The 16,776-nt window shown below is 47.5% G+C and overlaps 7 protein-coding genes across 7 annotated transcripts; 6 read left to right on the top strand and 1 right to left on the bottom strand.

Annotated features, from left to right (window-relative positions):
- Nucleotides 1–1,893: 1,893 nt before the first annotated feature.
- EDB82DRAFT_519339 (uncharacterized protein) lies at nucleotides 1,894–2,448 on the top strand (the record flags this gene model as incomplete). Its single annotated transcript, XM_025731935.1, has 3 exons — nucleotides 1,894–2,040; nucleotides 2,095–2,226; nucleotides 2,284–2,448. 3 exons carry the CDS (start codon nucleotides 1,894–1,896, stop codon nucleotides 2,446–2,448), a joined length of 444 nt encoding a protein of 147 aa, XP_025590910.1.
- EDB82DRAFT_11533 (ribosomal RNA-processing protein 7-domain-containing protein) lies at nucleotides 2,319–4,133 on the top strand. The gene is made up of 2 exons (XM_025731934.2): nucleotides 2,319–2,516; nucleotides 2,614–4,133. The coding sequence occupies exon 2, from the start codon at nucleotides 2,636–2,638 to the stop codon at nucleotides 3,647–3,649; it is 1,014 nt and encodes a 337-aa protein (XP_025590909.2). The 5' UTR covers nucleotides 2,319–2,516; nucleotides 2,614–2,635; the 3' UTR covers nucleotides 3,650–4,133.
- Nucleotides 4,134–4,772: 639 nt separating this feature from the next.
- Nucleotides 4,773–7,144, top strand: EDB82DRAFT_455350 (Afadin and alpha-actinin-binding-domain-containing protein). The gene is made up of 2 exons (XM_025731933.2): nucleotides 4,773–5,097; nucleotides 5,144–7,144. The coding sequence occupies exons 1-2, from the start codon at nucleotides 4,915–4,917 to the stop codon at nucleotides 7,016–7,018; spliced, it is 2,058 nt and encodes a 685-aa protein (XP_025590908.1). The 5' UTR covers nucleotides 4,773–4,914; the 3' UTR covers nucleotides 7,019–7,144.
- Nucleotides 7,145–7,196: 52 nt separating this feature from the next.
- Nucleotides 7,197–9,724, bottom strand: EDB82DRAFT_11607 (uncharacterized protein). The gene is made up of 5 exons (XM_065606989.1): nucleotides 9,572–9,724; nucleotides 9,314–9,522; nucleotides 9,080–9,264; nucleotides 8,526–9,028; nucleotides 7,197–8,477 (listed from the first exon to the last, which is right to left on the bottom strand). The coding sequence occupies exons 1-5, from the start codon at nucleotides 9,597–9,599 to the stop codon at nucleotides 7,375–7,377; spliced, it is 2,028 nt and encodes a 675-aa protein (XP_065465339.1). The 5' UTR covers nucleotides 9,600–9,724; the 3' UTR covers nucleotides 7,197–7,374.
- A 2,528-nt stretch (nucleotides 9,725–12,252) lies between these two features.
- On the top strand, nucleotides 12,253–13,590 carry EDB82DRAFT_470111 (interferon-related developmental regulator-domain-containing protein; the record flags this gene model as incomplete). The annotated part of the gene is made up of 1 exon (XM_025731929.1): nucleotides 12,253–13,590. One exon carries the CDS (start codon nucleotides 12,253–12,255, stop codon nucleotides 13,588–13,590), a length of 1,338 nt encoding a protein of 445 aa, XP_025590906.1.
- Nucleotides 13,591–14,146: 556 nt separating this feature from the next.
- On the top strand, nucleotides 14,147–15,411 carry EDB82DRAFT_483196 (uncharacterized protein). The gene is made up of 3 exons (XM_065608207.1): nucleotides 14,147–14,422; nucleotides 14,516–14,880; nucleotides 14,932–15,411. The coding sequence occupies exons 1-3, from the start codon at nucleotides 14,374–14,376 to the stop codon at nucleotides 15,112–15,114; spliced, it is 597 nt and encodes a 198-aa protein (XP_065465340.1). The 5' UTR covers nucleotides 14,147–14,373; the 3' UTR covers nucleotides 15,115–15,411.
- Nucleotides 15,412–15,760: 349 nt separating this feature from the next.
- On the top strand, nucleotides 15,761–16,731 carry EDB82DRAFT_470113 (uncharacterized protein; the record flags this gene model as incomplete). Its single annotated transcript, XM_025731927.1, has 2 exons — nucleotides 15,761–16,246; nucleotides 16,297–16,731. 2 exons carry the CDS (start codon nucleotides 15,761–15,763, stop codon nucleotides 16,729–16,731), a joined length of 921 nt encoding a protein of 306 aa, XP_025590904.1.
- Between the last annotated feature and the right edge of the window lie 45 nt (nucleotides 16,732–16,776).

The following is a 16,776-nucleotide window of genomic DNA, read 5'->3' on the forward strand; positions in this document are numbered from 1 at the left end:
ATCGTGAGAGCTGCTACAAGAAACTAGAGTAAGCAAAAACAAGCCTCGGCAAGCCGTGGGTCTCAAAGCATTTACCGCATAGCCATATCCATCGCTGCCGGCGTCTTCGAGTGCCTCTGTTCCTGTACAGGACGAGCGCTCAATATATTGATATTGAGAATGACAGAGGTAATTTGGCTGTCTAGCCGGTCTATTTCTATAGCGGTGGCCGGGTACACCGTCGGCATGCCAGTTTATGTTATTTAAACCATAGTCTTAGGCCATTTATTCTTATATCCTAATGCTTAGGTTGGCTTTAATGTTACTCAGTGAGGACTGAGGTATTCAGGTATACCTCTTTTCAAAACACCAGAGAGTTGTTTCCTACCACCTGGGCTCCTGGGTCGAAGATAGCAGCGGGCTCCCCAACCCAAGTAATAGTCATGAGGCTTGGAGCTGCCTCGGGTTGAGGAGAGCGCCTACAGATATTTGCTTTCCTCGGCGTCCAGTTGTGTTCGAGGTTCATCCCTAGTGCTGAATACCATCGGATCATATCATCCTGTGTTTACGATTAAGCCGCCCTGGGTGGCATTCGTCTAGGATGATATCGTGTGCGTTGCGGTAATGAGTTCGAAGGGCCGATTCACCTGAAAACTTGGCAGTTTATAGATAATTAGCATCTGGAAAGTAACTGCTAGACAATCACTCAGAATAAATACTTATGAGCACATCTGGTCGTTATCATCTGATAACAAAGTTCCCTGAGTTGGCGCCGTAAGGCCGGTCGTTGGGAATAGAGGTTGGACCCCTAGTCACAACCTCGGCAACTCTTGCAACAGTTTGTACATGACCTGCCATTACCAATTTCACACAGCTTCGATTTACCGGAAGAGTAAAGGCGCTTCACACAAGCCACACAGGAAAGTCTACTACCGACACAGTGACTAAATCCTGCGTATATATATATGTACTAAAATAGTATGCAGAAGAAAAGGACAGAAGAAAAGCCTGAGTTTGAGAGAGAAGTAGAAGGATGATAGACCAGTGCCTCTGTTTATAAGATAGAAATAGAAAAAACTAGAGTCACCTGGCTGGCTGACTGGCTACCTAACTGACTGATTGTGTGTTTGGCATTCATGTGGAAACCCATACAACAATCAATATTTTTATTTTTACTTTGTTACAAATCAGGTCGAGTTTGTAAAAGTGGAAGTTTGGTTCAAAAATCCGAGAAAAGTCATGCCTGTTTGCTTTTTTGAAGTAGTTGGGGCGTCGGCGTGAGAGTGTCATTACGACATGTCGTTGAATCTCATCGACGTTATTTTTTAGACTTTGATTGATCTGCAAGGCACCCGGTTAGTTTAAGAGGCAGACCAATCAGTGCATTCAGATAACGTTGACAGCTTGGCGTAACCCCATTGTATCGGGAATAACGCGGCAGTTTCGTCAAGCACAACAAATGGCTGAGACTCCCTTGTCGTTCTTGTATCGTTTTATGCCTACTCATGTCCTATTGATCGCTGCAGTATCTTGGACTAAGCCTTCCTAAAATCATAATTATTTGACTAAAAGATAAGATACTTTAGTTATCTTATGAAACCTAAGGCCCATCATTAGGTCATTTGTCTTATTGATTGTACTGATTGATGAATGATGCGGTCTTGAGTTGGGTTAGGCATCCATATGCATAAACGGCAAATTGAGCTGATGCGTTTCAGAAATCCGAAAGTCGAATTTTTGATTGGTTGTAATTAGGTAAATGGTTGCAAGTGATTCTACTTTCTCTCTCAGATCTAGCAGCACCTAAACTCAACAGCAACAGCAGCAAACTCAACAGTAGCAACAGCAGAAGCAACAACAACATCATCAGCAGCAGCAACAATACCAGCAGCAACAACACCAGCAGCAGCAGCAATGGCACAAAGAATCAGCGGCAGCGTCAGCTTCGACGAAGAATTCGCGCAGTTTATGGCTGCTCGCGAGGAGGCCAAGAAGATCAAGAAAGAGGAGGAGGAGGAGGAGGAGGAGGAGGACAAGAAGCGCAAGCCCAAGGACCAGGGCGTAAGTACTTACCTAGGTACTATTGAGAATATCCATGCTGATATAAGTTGTTAGGGCCGTGATGCCGTCAAATGTTACCATTGTCAGCGCATAGGGCACAAGGCCCATGAGTGCTATGAGCGAGAAAATCAGCGTCAAGCTGACCGTGTAGACGGCTTCAACTTGGCCTATGTGACAATCAACCCTGTGACTCTTCAATTACTATTTAATATTCTTTGAGTCATTTCTAATATTAGTTTCTAGTGTCTTGACGCGTTAGATTTGGGTCTAGCAGCCGAGCAGAAGAAGACCAAGGATGCTGAGAAGAGGGCCGAGAAGGCCGAGAAGAAGGTCAAGGAACAGGGCGAGAAAATCGCCTACATCGAATACTTTCTTAGGAAGCTTCCCGCCCGGCTTACCACCGAGTAGGCAGTCTTCTTTCTGTTTTGTTTCTTTTTTTCTTTTTCTTTCTTGATTTTTCCAACTCTGAACTCAAGGTAAGTGTTGTCCGACATGCGCAAGAGGTTTCCATACACCTGAACTTGGTGTAAGTGGGCCGTGCGAATATGTAGAGATAACTGAGCTTATCTACAGTGGAGACTTACTTTTTTTCTTGATGCAGCAGGACCTCTCTCAATCTTGCACGATCAACTCCAACATTATTTTGATACCCCAAACGTCAAGCGCAATGGCTCCTCTGGAAGAAGCTGGAGAACAGTTCTCCATACTCCCAGTCAAGATCCCCGTGACATCATCATACCCAGAGACTGCCATTCATGAGATTCGCATACGGAAAAATGCGCCCAAGATCCCGACCGCCAACGATTCGCGAAGTCTATTCCTCAAGAACATTCCGGCGGACAGCACAGAGCCTCACTTTCGCTCAATCTTTACGCAGCTCGTAGGAGCCGGTCGATTCGAGACCATCATCTTCGAGAGCGAGTCGCGAACAACGCTGGCCATTGATCCCGAGCAAGCCACAAAAGTCGCAGGTTTCGCAAAGAAGAGAAAGCGCGGAGACGTCGAGGCCGAAGAGAGGGAGCGCGAGGAGGAAGCTGCGCAATTACCGCTGATCTGGTTGCGACGTGTGCAGCGCAGCAGCAGTACAGCAGTTGTGCTTCTAGCAGACGAAAAGAGTGTGCAGTTGGTACTCAAGGCTATTTCGAAACTACAAAAGAGCAAAAAGTATCCTACATGGGGTAGCGATTTATCAGACGACGTCCCTGATCTTGGCTCTACATGGATCGCATCACATCTACAACTATCACGCGTTGACAAGACCGCGACACAAAAGGCTGTCCACGCCTTCTTTACCTCATTCAACCGCAAGGAGAAGGAAGCTGTCGAGCTTGCCAAGAGACTCCGCAACGAGCCCGACGAGGATGGTTTCGTTACAGTCACTCGCGGCGGGCGATCTGCCCCCGCTAGCCGAAACGAGGCCGAGGAAGCCAAGCGCAGGATGATCGAGAGGGAAACCAAGAAGAAGTCAGAGCTCAAGGACTTCTACCGCTTCCAGATGAGAGAGCGACGCAAGGCGGAGCAGATGGCTTTGTTGAAGAGATTCCAGGACGACAGGAGAAAGGTGGATGCAATGCGGGAAAAGAGAGGCAAATTCCGGCCTGAAACCTGAAGTGTATTAATATGAAGGCTATTAATGTAAGTCACAATCAACTGTTTTACTTTTCCCTTCATGATGACGTCGCGGGGCCATCGAAGCATGATGGGGTAGCGAGGTCTATGGCCTCCCATCTGGGTGCCGAAAACGACCGCGTAATAATCTTCTCAATTTTGTCTGAAACGCACACTTTACTTTTCGTTATTGAGTCTACTTGCGAATTACCGCTGATGAGATTAGTTGTCTGTTACATATAAAACGAGTATCCACTATTTATAGGATGGATTCAAGCCATCTCCGTATTGACACCGAAATCGACCACTTGCGAGTCAATATGCCAAGTCACTCGTGCTGATTACGCCATCAACCCGACGCAGGGTTTTCTATCCGTCGCTTAGATCAACGATGGGCACAACACTAACGGTTGTGTCGAATCTTAGGGGTCCTCGAGACAGGTACGGATACGTTGGGCAATAAGCGCGAGGCTTTCGGGCCTTTGGTTTCTACCCAATGTTTTTCTTTGTAACACTCTCGGGCCAAGATGATATCAAGGCGGGCAGTGCGGGGTGTACCCTGTCAAGACAAGGGGAGAGATGAAAATATAGATTCAGGCTTCAAAACTCGATCAGGGTCCACTGTGTTTGAGATTTGTTCTAAGTGAGCGTCCATTGTGTCATACTTTGGTTTGTATGATACTTTTTGTGCCATGTCGTACTACGTAAACAATCAACAACTTGGCCAAGTACATTATCACTACATCATGGTCGTTTCTTTGACCTTGTTACTATCGTCAACCGTTGTGTAAACATGGATGTTTGTTTGGTTTCGACCCCATCACCACCCTTCGAGAAGGCGTTCTAGTCTCACGGGTGGAACTTTCGGCCCAGGCGATGACCCTGAAAAGAACCAGAATCAATAACGTCTTGTAATAAGAAAAACTTGCACCTGCATTGCCACTTGTCGAGCGTTGTCTTGTCTACCTGTCAAAAGGATGACCCTGGCTGGCCGCGGTCGCTCAGGCCCGCCTCACTTTTCCAGACCTCCCATTGGTTCGGGCATTGTTTACTTTTTCCCCCACATAGCAACCAGCTCTCCCCACCACAACAATTAAAGCAGAGCTTGTATACCTTACCTTACTCGGACATCCTAGGCAGTACAGCTTAATTAATTACCGATGCGCAGAGATTGGTGACAAAAAGTCATCATTCAACCTTCAACTTTAAAGGGGCAGTCAGGGAGGCTATGTGTATCATTTTCTCCTCAGCCAGTCTCACACCACAATGATCGATACCGACAACCTCCGTACAGCTTCGCTGTATATCAATAACCAACTTTTGTCCAGAGGTTTACTTCGCGATGGCCAGAGCATCGAGTTCGCCGGTGTGGCCTTTGATGGCCATGATGTCGCAGCTACAATGGGACGCATTGTGAGCGTTCTAAACGATTTAATACTGAGAAGAGATGTTCGTTGTCCCCTATTAGTCTTGGTATCCAACTAACATACCACAGCGTGATGCAGAGCATCGCGAATCCCTATCGACGACCATGCGCACTCTTCGCGCCGATAACCTCAAGCATACAAACGACATTGCGCGACTTACAGAGAAACACAACGAGGCAAAGAGGAAGCTCGATATTGCAGAAGCTTCCGAAGCCGCACTCAAAACCCAAATGAAATCCGCCGACGCCACCATTCGCGGGCTGAAAGAAGAAGTCACCCGTACAAAGGGACTCGTCGCCCAAACACGCGCTGCATGTGCGACAGACGTACGCAGAAGAGATCGTCAAATTGATACCCTAAAGAAGCAGCTCAACGAAGCTGGACGCGCGCGAGGAGCTCGAGGCAACCCCGGCGTAACAACCATTACCATTACAGGCGATATCGGCGATGAGAAGTCAACGCGAAGCGCCAGGACGTCAGAAGATTACGATCTACACAACGAGACGAATGCATTCCTGGCAAACCTGGCGCAGAATCTTAGTGAGGAGAACGAAGCCATTCTCATGGTGATGCGAAAGACGATGCAAAAACTCCGAGATATGAGCGGTTGGAGTAATGGCAACCAGGATACCCTTGTCACCCAACAACAAGGATGGCAAGACATGGCTGCAGAGCTGGACTCTGTATTAGATCACATGCGAACCATCCTAACAAATCCCTCTTTCGTGCCGATTGAAGAGGTCATGATCCGAGAAGAAGAGATTAGTCGTCTCAAGGATGGATGGGTCAAGATGGAGAGTCGCTGGACAGAAGCAGTTCATCTTATTGACGGCTGGCGAAAACGCATGGCTGCCAACGGGCGGCCAATATGTGACGAAGAGCTCCAAATGGGACTGCGTCTTAGTCCTGTGAGGGTGAGAGACGTGGAGGAAACAAGACATGCCTCTGGTCTAAGGCTTTCAGCAGTCGCTGAAGAGGAAGATGAAGATGTGCATATGAACTCTCCATGCCCATCTCGCTGCCCCCCAAGTGTGCAACTTGTTCCAGAGTCAGAGCCAGAAGACGACGATAACGCCCATGAAAGCGACGCTGAATCTGATTACGACGTACCAATCGACGATTATGATGTTGACGAGCCTAACGTGCAAATCCTCCAACAATCCACCGCCGCGCCCCTTTACCACCGGGAGCAAGACTCCTCACCACTCCCTGAACCCCCTCAACTAAGTCCCCTGAAGGATTCCGCCTCTGCAGGAAACAGAGGCTCTCACCGATCCAAGCAACCAGAAAAGAGGGACTTTACCACGATAGCCGAAGAGGATAACTGGGATCTCCCTCTGGAGACAAATCCAATTCCTATACAATTCGAGCCTCGAGACCGTGTCTCGTCAAGCTCATCCCTTGAAGAAGCTCTTCTCAGATCTTCCAATGCTGCCCCTGAAGCAAAGCCTACTACGCCCAGTCGACAAAGCTCCCAGCGCAGCGACCAAAACGACGTAAACCAAGGCTCGCCCAATCGTTCACCTCGCCGGACTGCGTCTCGTCTTCCTCTCCCAAGGAACGCCGAACCCGCTCCTCAACAAAGTCCTCTCACAATGGCAACCATCGCCGCCAAGCTGGCTGCTTCAGAGCGAGAAGCAGATGCTGCTCGTGTTCGAGCCAAACTCCGTGCCGCGAGAAGCACCCGCGGTGTTCAAAAACCCAAAATCGGTTCATCCCAGCCTGAACCCCAAACCGCTGATCCACCAGCCAAGGAACCAGAGCTGAAAAGAAGCGACGTTGAGAATGTAGACCCTGTAAAGAGGGACCCAGTGCCAGCTGATGACCAGTTGAAGCCAGAGAAGCGCCGCCGTGCTCGCCGAACGAGTAAGAAAACATCACGGCGAAGGAGTACGCTAAGTCCGTGGGAACTTGAAAGCTTGATGAATGGAAACGTACAGTAATAAATTGTCTAATATGTTGAAACCTGGAAAGCTTATGGCAAAGGCCTGGCGTTTGGTGCAGAGAAGGAATCCTGGGGCCAAGTTCACTATTTTCATTTAGCTTAACGAATACCATTCAAGGACTTTACGTGGAAAACAGCAAGTTTCGGAAACTACTAGCGAATTCATATATAAGTACACTTAAAATGCGGCCTCATAAAATACCGTTCCTCGTGGCGAGCAACCATTGTAGACCGTTAAATCAGACCGTAAGCATAGCATGCATGGCAACCTTCAAACCCACCCTTCCTTAACCCGAACTCCCAAATCAAAATACAAAGCATGTCGTGATCTCTTAGTGGTAATCCATTCTGTCGTTAAAGGGCAGGCGCTGTGGCAATGAGTGCTGACATGACAGCAAAACCACCAAGCGTAGCGTATCCCACGACTTCGGCCATGCGGCGAAGACGCTTGGGTGGTGGAGGTGCGACTGCCGCATGTTCCTCCCGACGGATAGAACCTGCGGTTCGTTTGGATGGTCGGCATGTGGCCTGTTGAGGGATCAGGGGTTCGTCAGACTCGATAATCTCTTCCTCGGCAGTGAGCTCAGAGATTTCCTCAGCATTTCTCTTTGAGGAGTTGGGAGTTTCAGAAAGCTCCTTTGTTTCCTTAGCTGCTTCGTCTTTGTTCTCTGCTGCGGTGAGTATTTGCGCTTCACCTTCCAGAGTGACATCTTCCTGGTGTTTCTTCTGGGGAGCCAACGCCTCGGCCAACGCATCGGCGATGGGCCCGTCAACATCACAAGGCTTCTTACTCTGCTCAAAGCTAAATGCAGACGTCTCATCCAAAACGGGCTCTTGAGTGGTGATCTCTGGCTTAACTTGGTGGAAAGGACCTTCAGGGGAGTTAATGAATCGAGCGCCCGAAGCTGTCAAATCAGAAAGTGACAATTGATCAACTCGGTCGATCTGTGGGATCTGTGGGATCTGAGTGAGTCGATCAGTGGCTTTCAGCGATTGCATGTGGCAAGGAGCAGCAGTTGGGAAGTGATCCAAGGGGGGTGACCATGGTCCATAATTGATTCCGACATTAGCCTTGTTGATTTCCCTTGCCTCAAAGAACTCGGGTTTGCCTGTCTTTCTGGCCATAGCCTCGACTGCAACTTTAGGTGGGTAGGATTCAAAGGTGAACGACTTGTTAGCCCAATCGGAGATTGGAGGCAGCATCTGAGAGGAAGCGGGAGCGGTATTTGGCATAGGAGACAGAGGATAAAGCTCGTCCATCCTGTTGAAGGAAGCTTTGCCAGGTGCAGCCCTGTGGGAAAAGTCGGGCGGGCTGAAGACATTTGTAGTTTGGTCTTCAATGACATTGATCTTTTGCTGTTTAGGAGTATCGTTGTTTGCACTCGAGGCTTGTGCTGGGTTATCGCCGGTTACTTTTTCGTCATTGTTCACTGAAGGGGTGAAATCGGCAAGGTCCTCTTCTAAACGGTCAAAACAGGTCATGAAGTCGGATTCTGCCAACATACCTTCTTCAAACTCATCGTGCTCGTCAAAGCCATCATCTACCGACGCAGAATCTCGGTTATCTTCAACGTCACTAACAGATGAAGAATCAGAGTGAGGCACTGAGAAGACATTGTCTGTCTCCTTAAATGCAGACTGATCCACTTGAGGGTCTTCTCCCATCTCCTCATCTTCATCCTCTGAATAGTCATAAAGGATTATGCCGTCATCGTCAGAGACCGGCTGAGATAGATGCTCTGGCTGGGAGAGATGCTTTTCCAGTCTTGGAAGTGTCAATACAGGCTGAAGCCGAGGTGCATCAACGCACAGGTTGGAGGGTAAAGATCGGTCTTCGTCACCCGTCAAGTCGATCGGAGCATTGTTCAGTGCTGATGTTCTATGGGCAGGGCGGAACTGTCTCGCGTAAAGCATCTCGCAGCTGTTTTGTACCTGATCCTCGTCACTGCTGATGTCTTCGCAGTCAGTGTCGTCGGGTACCCGGAAAGAGTTTCCGCGGGTTTCAGGGCTATAATATCTGTCAGTTGCGTGGTGCTTCAAATAAAACAGATAAGCATACCTCAAAGGGCCGAACCTAAGAGTGGCCTCGATTGTTGTGGGTGGGTATTTCTCCATGCCTCTGTCAATAGAAGTGCCAAGCATGATTTTGTCTCCGGTCGAAATTTCTGTGTCCTCGTTTATGTTGAGGCGGACGTCGTTCTTATATGTACCGTGGAGAGAGTCTGTGTCCTTGATATAGACTTTCTAAAAAGAGTCAGTGTATAAAAAGTTCAGGCTGTGATAGAAAGCTTACTTGGGTTTCGGGGTCGAATGTAAGAAGGGCATGCTTGCGGGACATGACTGCCGAGTCGAACCATGCGTTGGACTTGCCTGCTTCAAGAGACGTCTTCCTCTTACTTGTTCTGCCGATTTGAATCGTAGGGCTTTTCTTGCTGAGGAAAATGTGACGTTTTTTGAACGCAAAGTTCGGAGGGGGGTTCACGCTCGAAAGTATGATCAAGACTGCGAACAAATTAACATGAGAGTCGGAAAAGCATAAGTTAAACTTTACCTTCATCGCGATACTCTGGGACCGCCATACCGACCAAGTAACCAGCCAAACTTTGTCGAATATGTAGACTTTGTGTATAGTATCTTGTTTGCGTAATGCAGGGCGTCTTACACCTGACGATATGCAGGCGGAAGTGGGTTCGGTATCGATGATGTACAACGTATCGAGTCGCAGACGTAAAGAAGAGAAAGAAAAGAAGGAAAAGAGTCGATGTTTGCGGAATAAAGGAGGATTAGAAAGAAGAAACAGCAGAAGAAGAAAGGTGCAAGGCAAGCAGCATGAAGGTAATCCGAGAGGTGCTGGCAGGAAGGCCTAGGGAAGGTGAAATAGAAGTGGGGCAATGGTGTAAGGTCACTGCCGTATCAGGCAGACAGGTGACAGCCAGGAGGCAGATAAGCGGCTTATCGGAGCTAAAGTTGATGGTAATAGCGGGGCGAAAGTAACCCCGCCAGGTATGGTGACTTTGATGTTCAGGTTGCTCGACTAGAGTGAAAAGGAACTCGGGATTTGAAATTGCAATAAGATAAAGGCAAAAACAGAAGATTGCAGATTTAAAGTATCAAAAGATAAGTTAGTGCTCGAGGTTAAAGATGCAGGAGCATCACTGACTCCTTTGGTTTCAGGGTCTAAGGGTCTAAACGGAAGTCTCCCTTTAAGTGAGTGGGTCGCACTGTGTCCATACTATCGAGACATCTTGGGCTGATTCTGGACTACAAGACGGCAGCAACATCACGACGAGTACTTGCCTTGACAATATATCATTCGGCCTGATCATGGCTGATGGATTTCATTTGTCAACGTCCCCATACTTCGAAGACTAAAACTATGTCAAATGGTCATAGATAGACATCAAAGTTGAATCGTTATTAATTATGGCTTGGAGCGGCTGGCGAATGCCTCGACCACTGTTAACCCTGAAATAATGCCAAAAATGACCACATGACTATTAATGGAGCGTGCTCCGTTACAAACCCCGCGCCTACAATCATTTCAACCACTGCATCATGGTTAGATGGATACCGGCGATAAGTCCTATGGTGAAGTGTTTCGGCTGCAAAGTACTGTATGTCGTAAGCTCGGGTTTTCAATCCCCTTTGCGTTATCATGCTTGTCCTTGAATGAGGGGTTGCCTGTCTACACTTTTGATGGAATTCAATATGCACTGTAAAGACAGGGCATATCATATCACTCAAATACGCCCACCTGCCTACATGAGGCAAACAACCTCTACAATGTTGGAAGATTACGGTTTCCGGAGTGTATTGTGAGTCAGCTAAGAGGATGCAGTGTTACCGTCAATGCGTTCCCAACAAAGCATCCATCTCATCATCACGGTCACTCGCTTATTCGAGTTGCGTTCTGATTTGCACGCCTTCAATTCTCTCCATGGTGTAACTCATCTCAGGAATTCACACACATTCACACAATTTCTCGGCACCTCGGTCTATCCGAAACTTGGCTCAACTTTATTGTTCTTATGATCTGCCACAACAAGTACCCCTACCTAACAGGGCAATGAACAACGGCACAGATATTATTGGACTCGTAGTCCTCGGAGTTGGGTCGCAGTTTGTACTCGTTCCATATAAGTTCTTCCGCTGCTGTCTCCCTCCTATTCGGGTTTCACATCAGCTGTCCGTCTACCTTTCATGGGTAACCTTGTTGAACCTCGACTTGAGATCATCAATCCCAACATTTTTGAATTCAGATTACTGACAGGTAGACGAAACATACGACGCAAATCAGATCAAATCGACACTTGCTCAGGTATTTATAAGTCAACGCGCTGATTTAAGCCATCTTATCAGCGAGGGACTAAACGCGTTAAGTGATGATCGATGACGATGTTCGAGACAAGGGTCATTAGGTGGAGAGAAGCGGGTGAGTGGAACAAAAAGCGGGACGAAGCACTAACATCCCTTGTCCCTTTCCTGGGGATGCCCACAGATGCTGTCATATGGTGTCAAGATTAAGGAACCACATGTGATATGATTTCAAAAACCTCATGAGACTCTGGTAGATGACAAAATGTGTAGAGTCAGGAGTGTTCAGAGGTACCCAAAAAACCAGGCACATGAGTCACCTTCCCCTTAGCCGTTGTACTTGCACCTGCATAAGGTACTTGGTCAAGTAAGCTTTGCGCCTAAGCATCTCAGGTCGCCACTAAAAGCCCTGGAATTTTTCAGCGGCGCCTGATCCACTGTTCCACCGGGCAGCTCATGCACTTCCGCCACGCCACAACCCGGTTCTCTCTGGATTTAAACAAATATTCATCGCCATCCACATCATTCCTTTCCTTTCCTTTCCTTCGCTTTTTTGCTTATAACTATCACAAGGTGCTACCATTCCACTAACACCTATCTCCGATTTCTTACTAAACTCGCCCCTCGGAATTCCACATGGACTTTATGCCTCGATACGCCTATAATACAACAGAAACAGCCGTCTATTACACTTATACCAATCGATCCAGGTCCAAAATCATACCCGAGTGACAGAATTTTCACCTCGACGAGGATCACTTGCTGAATAGCTCTTGATATTTCCTGATTATCACAAAACTTGCACACAACTTTGCGAGTTTTCCTCGTCAACTTATACGAACCTGAGCGCATTTGCGTTCACATAACCGACACTCCATTCTCGGGCTTCCCAGTTGATTGACCAACACCTTCGGCAAAATGATGAACCACGCTCGAGTCAAGGCCCTCAAGGCTGACGGCAAAACCGTATCCAAAAAAGCCATCAAGTCAGGTCGCGCTTCCGCCAACCTAACCCCTCGTGGCTCTCCTTTTGCTTCGCTTCTTACGTCACCGGCGCATTCCGCAGCCCCCAGTAGGGCAGCTTCAGACGAGAGCGAGGATGAGTTTGATTACGACGATACCATGAGCATTGCATCTGCAAGCTCTCTGGTCGATACGAACGACGACGGTACCAACACTTTCGACGCCAAGAAGTTTATGGAGGAACTCCAGGATCGCAAGCACAACAACAGCGATGCCCGAACGCAGCTACTGGAACTTTACATCAAGGTTATACGTCATCGGTTTGCGCCGGCTACTCATGAGTGGCTTGATGAGTCTGCCAACGAGCTTGCCGAACTATTTGTTCGTGGCGCCAACCGTGGTATGGAAGCTAGAGAGCGACTTCTCTACCTACAGGCATATCTTCTGACCCTCAGTTCTTCTGAGGAAGTTGACGTTTATGAGCATGCCCAAGTAACTCTCAAGCAGATTATAGCCGACGATGATGATGAAGAGTGCAAGGCGTTTGGTATCTACGCGCTGTGCTTCACTGTCCTCTACGGTGGTGGTGGTGAGACAGAAGCTCTTGAGTTTCTTGACTACTTATACGCCATTATCGAGTCTGATGGCGATAACATTGACTCCTTTGATAATGGATTCATCGTCGCAGCTGCTCTGCGAGGTTGGGCTTTTGTTGCTAGCCATGTTGATGACTTTTCATATGCGGCTACCATGGCTTTGGACGGATTCTACGAACAACTCGACAGCGTTGATGTTGGAGTTCAGACCAACGCTTCCGCCTGCATCGCATTGATCTTTGAGTCAGCGCGAACTCACGAGGAGGAGACTGGAGAGTCATGGGATCTCCCTGTCAACCCAGAGAAGCTTACAGGCCGCATGTCAGAGCTTGCTAAGCAGAGTTCCAAGTCCGTGTCCAAGAAGGATCGTCGCGACCTTCGAGACAGTCTGATCAGCGCCATCACTTCACTTGAAAAGGGTGTAGGCCCAGGATATTCATCCGCCGGGTACACTCCCCAAAAGGGCGAACATCTTACCGCCAAACCCAATGAGGATGGTGTCGTTGAGTTCGGGTACCGTCACAAGCTACGCCTCGGCAATTATGTAGCTGTTATCGATTCGTGGTCACTCTCTTCCCGAATCGACATGATGAGACTTCTTTTTGGAGGTCACTTGCAAAAACACATTTTCGAGAACCCTGTCGTGGCCGAGTGTCTCAGCGACGCCGACTTTACCGAACAGGGTTTGAGGAAATAAAGCTCAAGTACACATTGCATTCTGTGCTTTTCATGTTTATAGGTGTTTGTTGGGGCGTTTTGTTACAAAGATCAATACCTGGTTGTGTTTTTGGTGCGTTGACTTGGACGGTTTGGTCGCAACATGTTGTCCCAAATTGTGCAGCATCCTGTTTGGTAAATACAGAGAATTAGAAGCGAGAACAGTCGGCTAATTCGAGACCTGCTGTCTTGTTTATTTTAGGCTTGAGACTAGAGTCTGTCTGCGATTGTCAATAAAGTGTCTTGAACATTGTTTCCTTTTGTCTTATTCTTTAGGGCTGATATCTGAATTTCTTAGAGATAAAGCTGCAGTGCTATCTCACCCTATGTTCCTCGGTCAGGCAACGTACTGCCAATGTTTCTATATCAATATACCTAGTAAATCTCTCAAGTAATATAAAAATATCACGATCAATAACCACGCCGTCAATTATGCTACCACTTATTCGTGAGATTCGCAATATTGCTCTACTTTGTCAATTAATCGTGGTACGATACCGAGAGGATCACCATCATTGGTCAACTCGAGAATTCCCTGCTTACCGGAAACTAAGCCACAATTGGATCCCCGTCAAATCCATTAATGAAACTTGGCATCAACCACTCACATGCTGCAGCACTATCCTGGACCTAGACTTGCTTTCAAGGCAACCAAAGGCAGAACGACAGGCACCGACATTTCTTCCTTTATCTATCCCACACATTTCTGTAACCTATTATCTGTCACTTCAAAGTCTTTGGAAGTAATAGCACCTCATACGCCATGACGCGAGTCTCAGTCTACACAACGGCCCTGGCGGCTTTTGTAGCTGGTACGTTTAATTATTTCCGTCCTCTGTAGTCGCAGCGCGCCTTCAATGACGTAGGTGTATGGAGATGCTTCAGACCAAACTAACACACGATAGCGACTGTTATGATCGTGGTTCCGATATGGCTGCCAAACTGGTTGACCTACTCCGTTACTTCGGTTACTGGCGAAACTATCGAGAAGCACATCGGTCTACACAAGAGCTGTTCGACGTTGGATGACCCGTACTGTCGAGACTTTCCTCCCAAGGATCTATGTGAAGGGGGAGAGCGATACTTCTGTTCTATGTGGAGGACTGTCGGTTTCTTGGCTTCTCTCACAACTCTGTTGTGTTTGGGTGGCCTGGTGACTTTTGTTGTCATTATGAGTGGAGGCAAATACAAGCGTGAGACAGGATGGCCTTTTGCCGCCGCATTCTTGACGCTTGTAGCTGTGGTCGAGTTTGTATCCATTTCTATTGTGGTAAGTATCACTAGTACAAAAGTCATCATGGTACAGCAGCTAATCGGACAGGCCTATCTTTATGATCACGATGACCAGTTTACTATCCCGGGTTGGCATCTGGATACCTCTTTTTACCTCAGCACCGTCGGTGCCGTCATTAGTCTTCTGACTGCTGCTGGTATTGCTTTCTCAGCATACCTGCTACCTCCTGAGGAAGGTTACGATTTCCTCTCGGACCCGCTTGATGCTTAGGCGATGCTATTCGTGATTGATGCCCTGGTCTTCAAACGCATATGTTTTCTACTTTATCATCCTCATGATAGGTGTATCTTGGGACAGGAGTCCAGATGTTTTGCCTGGTAATGCATTATAAGAGAGGCTGGACTAGACTAATGTAGAGGGGCTCTGCAGCAGTCGCCTCGGTATAGATGTTGGAAATCGCTTAGAATTATATACTCTCTTTTCGATTCTGTCTATAAATTCTAGGAACTTTCTCTGCCGTGTTAAATACTAAAACTACTCCCGTACAATTACCCACTTATACTAGCTTAAATCAATCTGCTGGATTATATACTTTGTTTCGCCGAAAGTACCAAAGTCCACACAATCAGTTATCCCCAGTGTTTGACATTAATAAGAACTATACCATAAAAAATAATATGTATTCCAAAGTACAAAAGACACCTTCTATTCATGCTGACAGTTGGTTGCTATATGAGGCATCTGGTGATGTAGGCGGGGTATATCCACCCCACCTTGTATAACTCTTATCAACTTCCATTCATCATCATTCAACCTCGGCTTTCAGATAAAGAAGTACGACACGAGTATTTAAGGGCAGTTTCTCATACCAAAAAGCTCTCGCCTTGATACCCAAAATACTAGTTCAACCTCCATAATGACCACCGATACAACAGGTCTATCACCAGAGCAGCTGGAAGCTTTCAACCGGGATGGCTACCTTATCCTCCCCGGTGCCCTCTCCAGCTCAACCGTCAAGTCTCTTCTAGACGAAACACACAACCTTTTGGAGAACTTCTCTCTAGATGATCATCCCCTTACACGTTTCTCAACAGGCGAGAAGCGCGATCATGTTGGCGACGACTACTTTCTGACCTCAGGCGACAAGGTTCGATTCTTCTTCGAGGAAGACGCCTTCGATGATGAAGGAAAACTCATCAAGCCCAAAGCTCGAGCTGTAAACAAGATTGGCCATTATCTTCACGCTTTGTCGCCTCCTTTTGCACGTCTGCTAGACCACGATACTAGCAAGGTCAGCCCACCTGCCGTGGCACGCAGTCTTAGCTTCAAGGATCCGCGATGTCTACAGAGCATGGTCATCTGTAAACAGCCAGAAATCGGTGGTGCCGTGCCACCTCATCAGGTGAGTCGATTTTTTATTGAACTACTGTAACATGAGCTTACAATAACCAGGACTCTACGTTCCTGTATACTAACCCTCCTTCCGCTGTGGGCTTCTGGTATGCTCTTGAAGATGCCACGCTGGAGAACGGATGCCTTAGTTTCTTGCCAGGCTCACATCGCTGGGCACCGGTAGAGACGAGACTTGTTCGTAAGGCGGGCAATGCTGGTACAGAGATGGTGGACAATGATGGACCAAGGTTCCCCGCGACAGATGGCTACGGAAAGGATGAGCCAGAAGACAAGCATGATTATGTCCCTGGAGAAGTCAAGGCCGGTGACTTGGTTCTTATTCACGGCAACTTATTGCACAAGAGTGAGAAAAACACTAGCCAAAAGGGAAGAATCATTTATACTTTCCATATCATCGAAGGACAGGATAGGGATTATGATGCGAAGAACTGGCTTCAACCACCTGAGGGAGGATTCACCAAACTGTACGCCTAGATTGAAAACAGTGGATTTCGTGCTTCAACGCATATACAGTTGCAT

This window comes from Fusarium venenatum (genome assembly GCF_020744135.1).
Source record: "Fusarium venenatum strain MPI-CAGE-CH-0201 chromosome Unknown EDB82scaffold_1, whole genome shotgun sequence".
In the NCBI taxonomy this organism is placed as follows: domain Eukaryota; kingdom Fungi; phylum Ascomycota; class Sordariomycetes; order Hypocreales; family Nectriaceae; genus Fusarium; species Fusarium venenatum.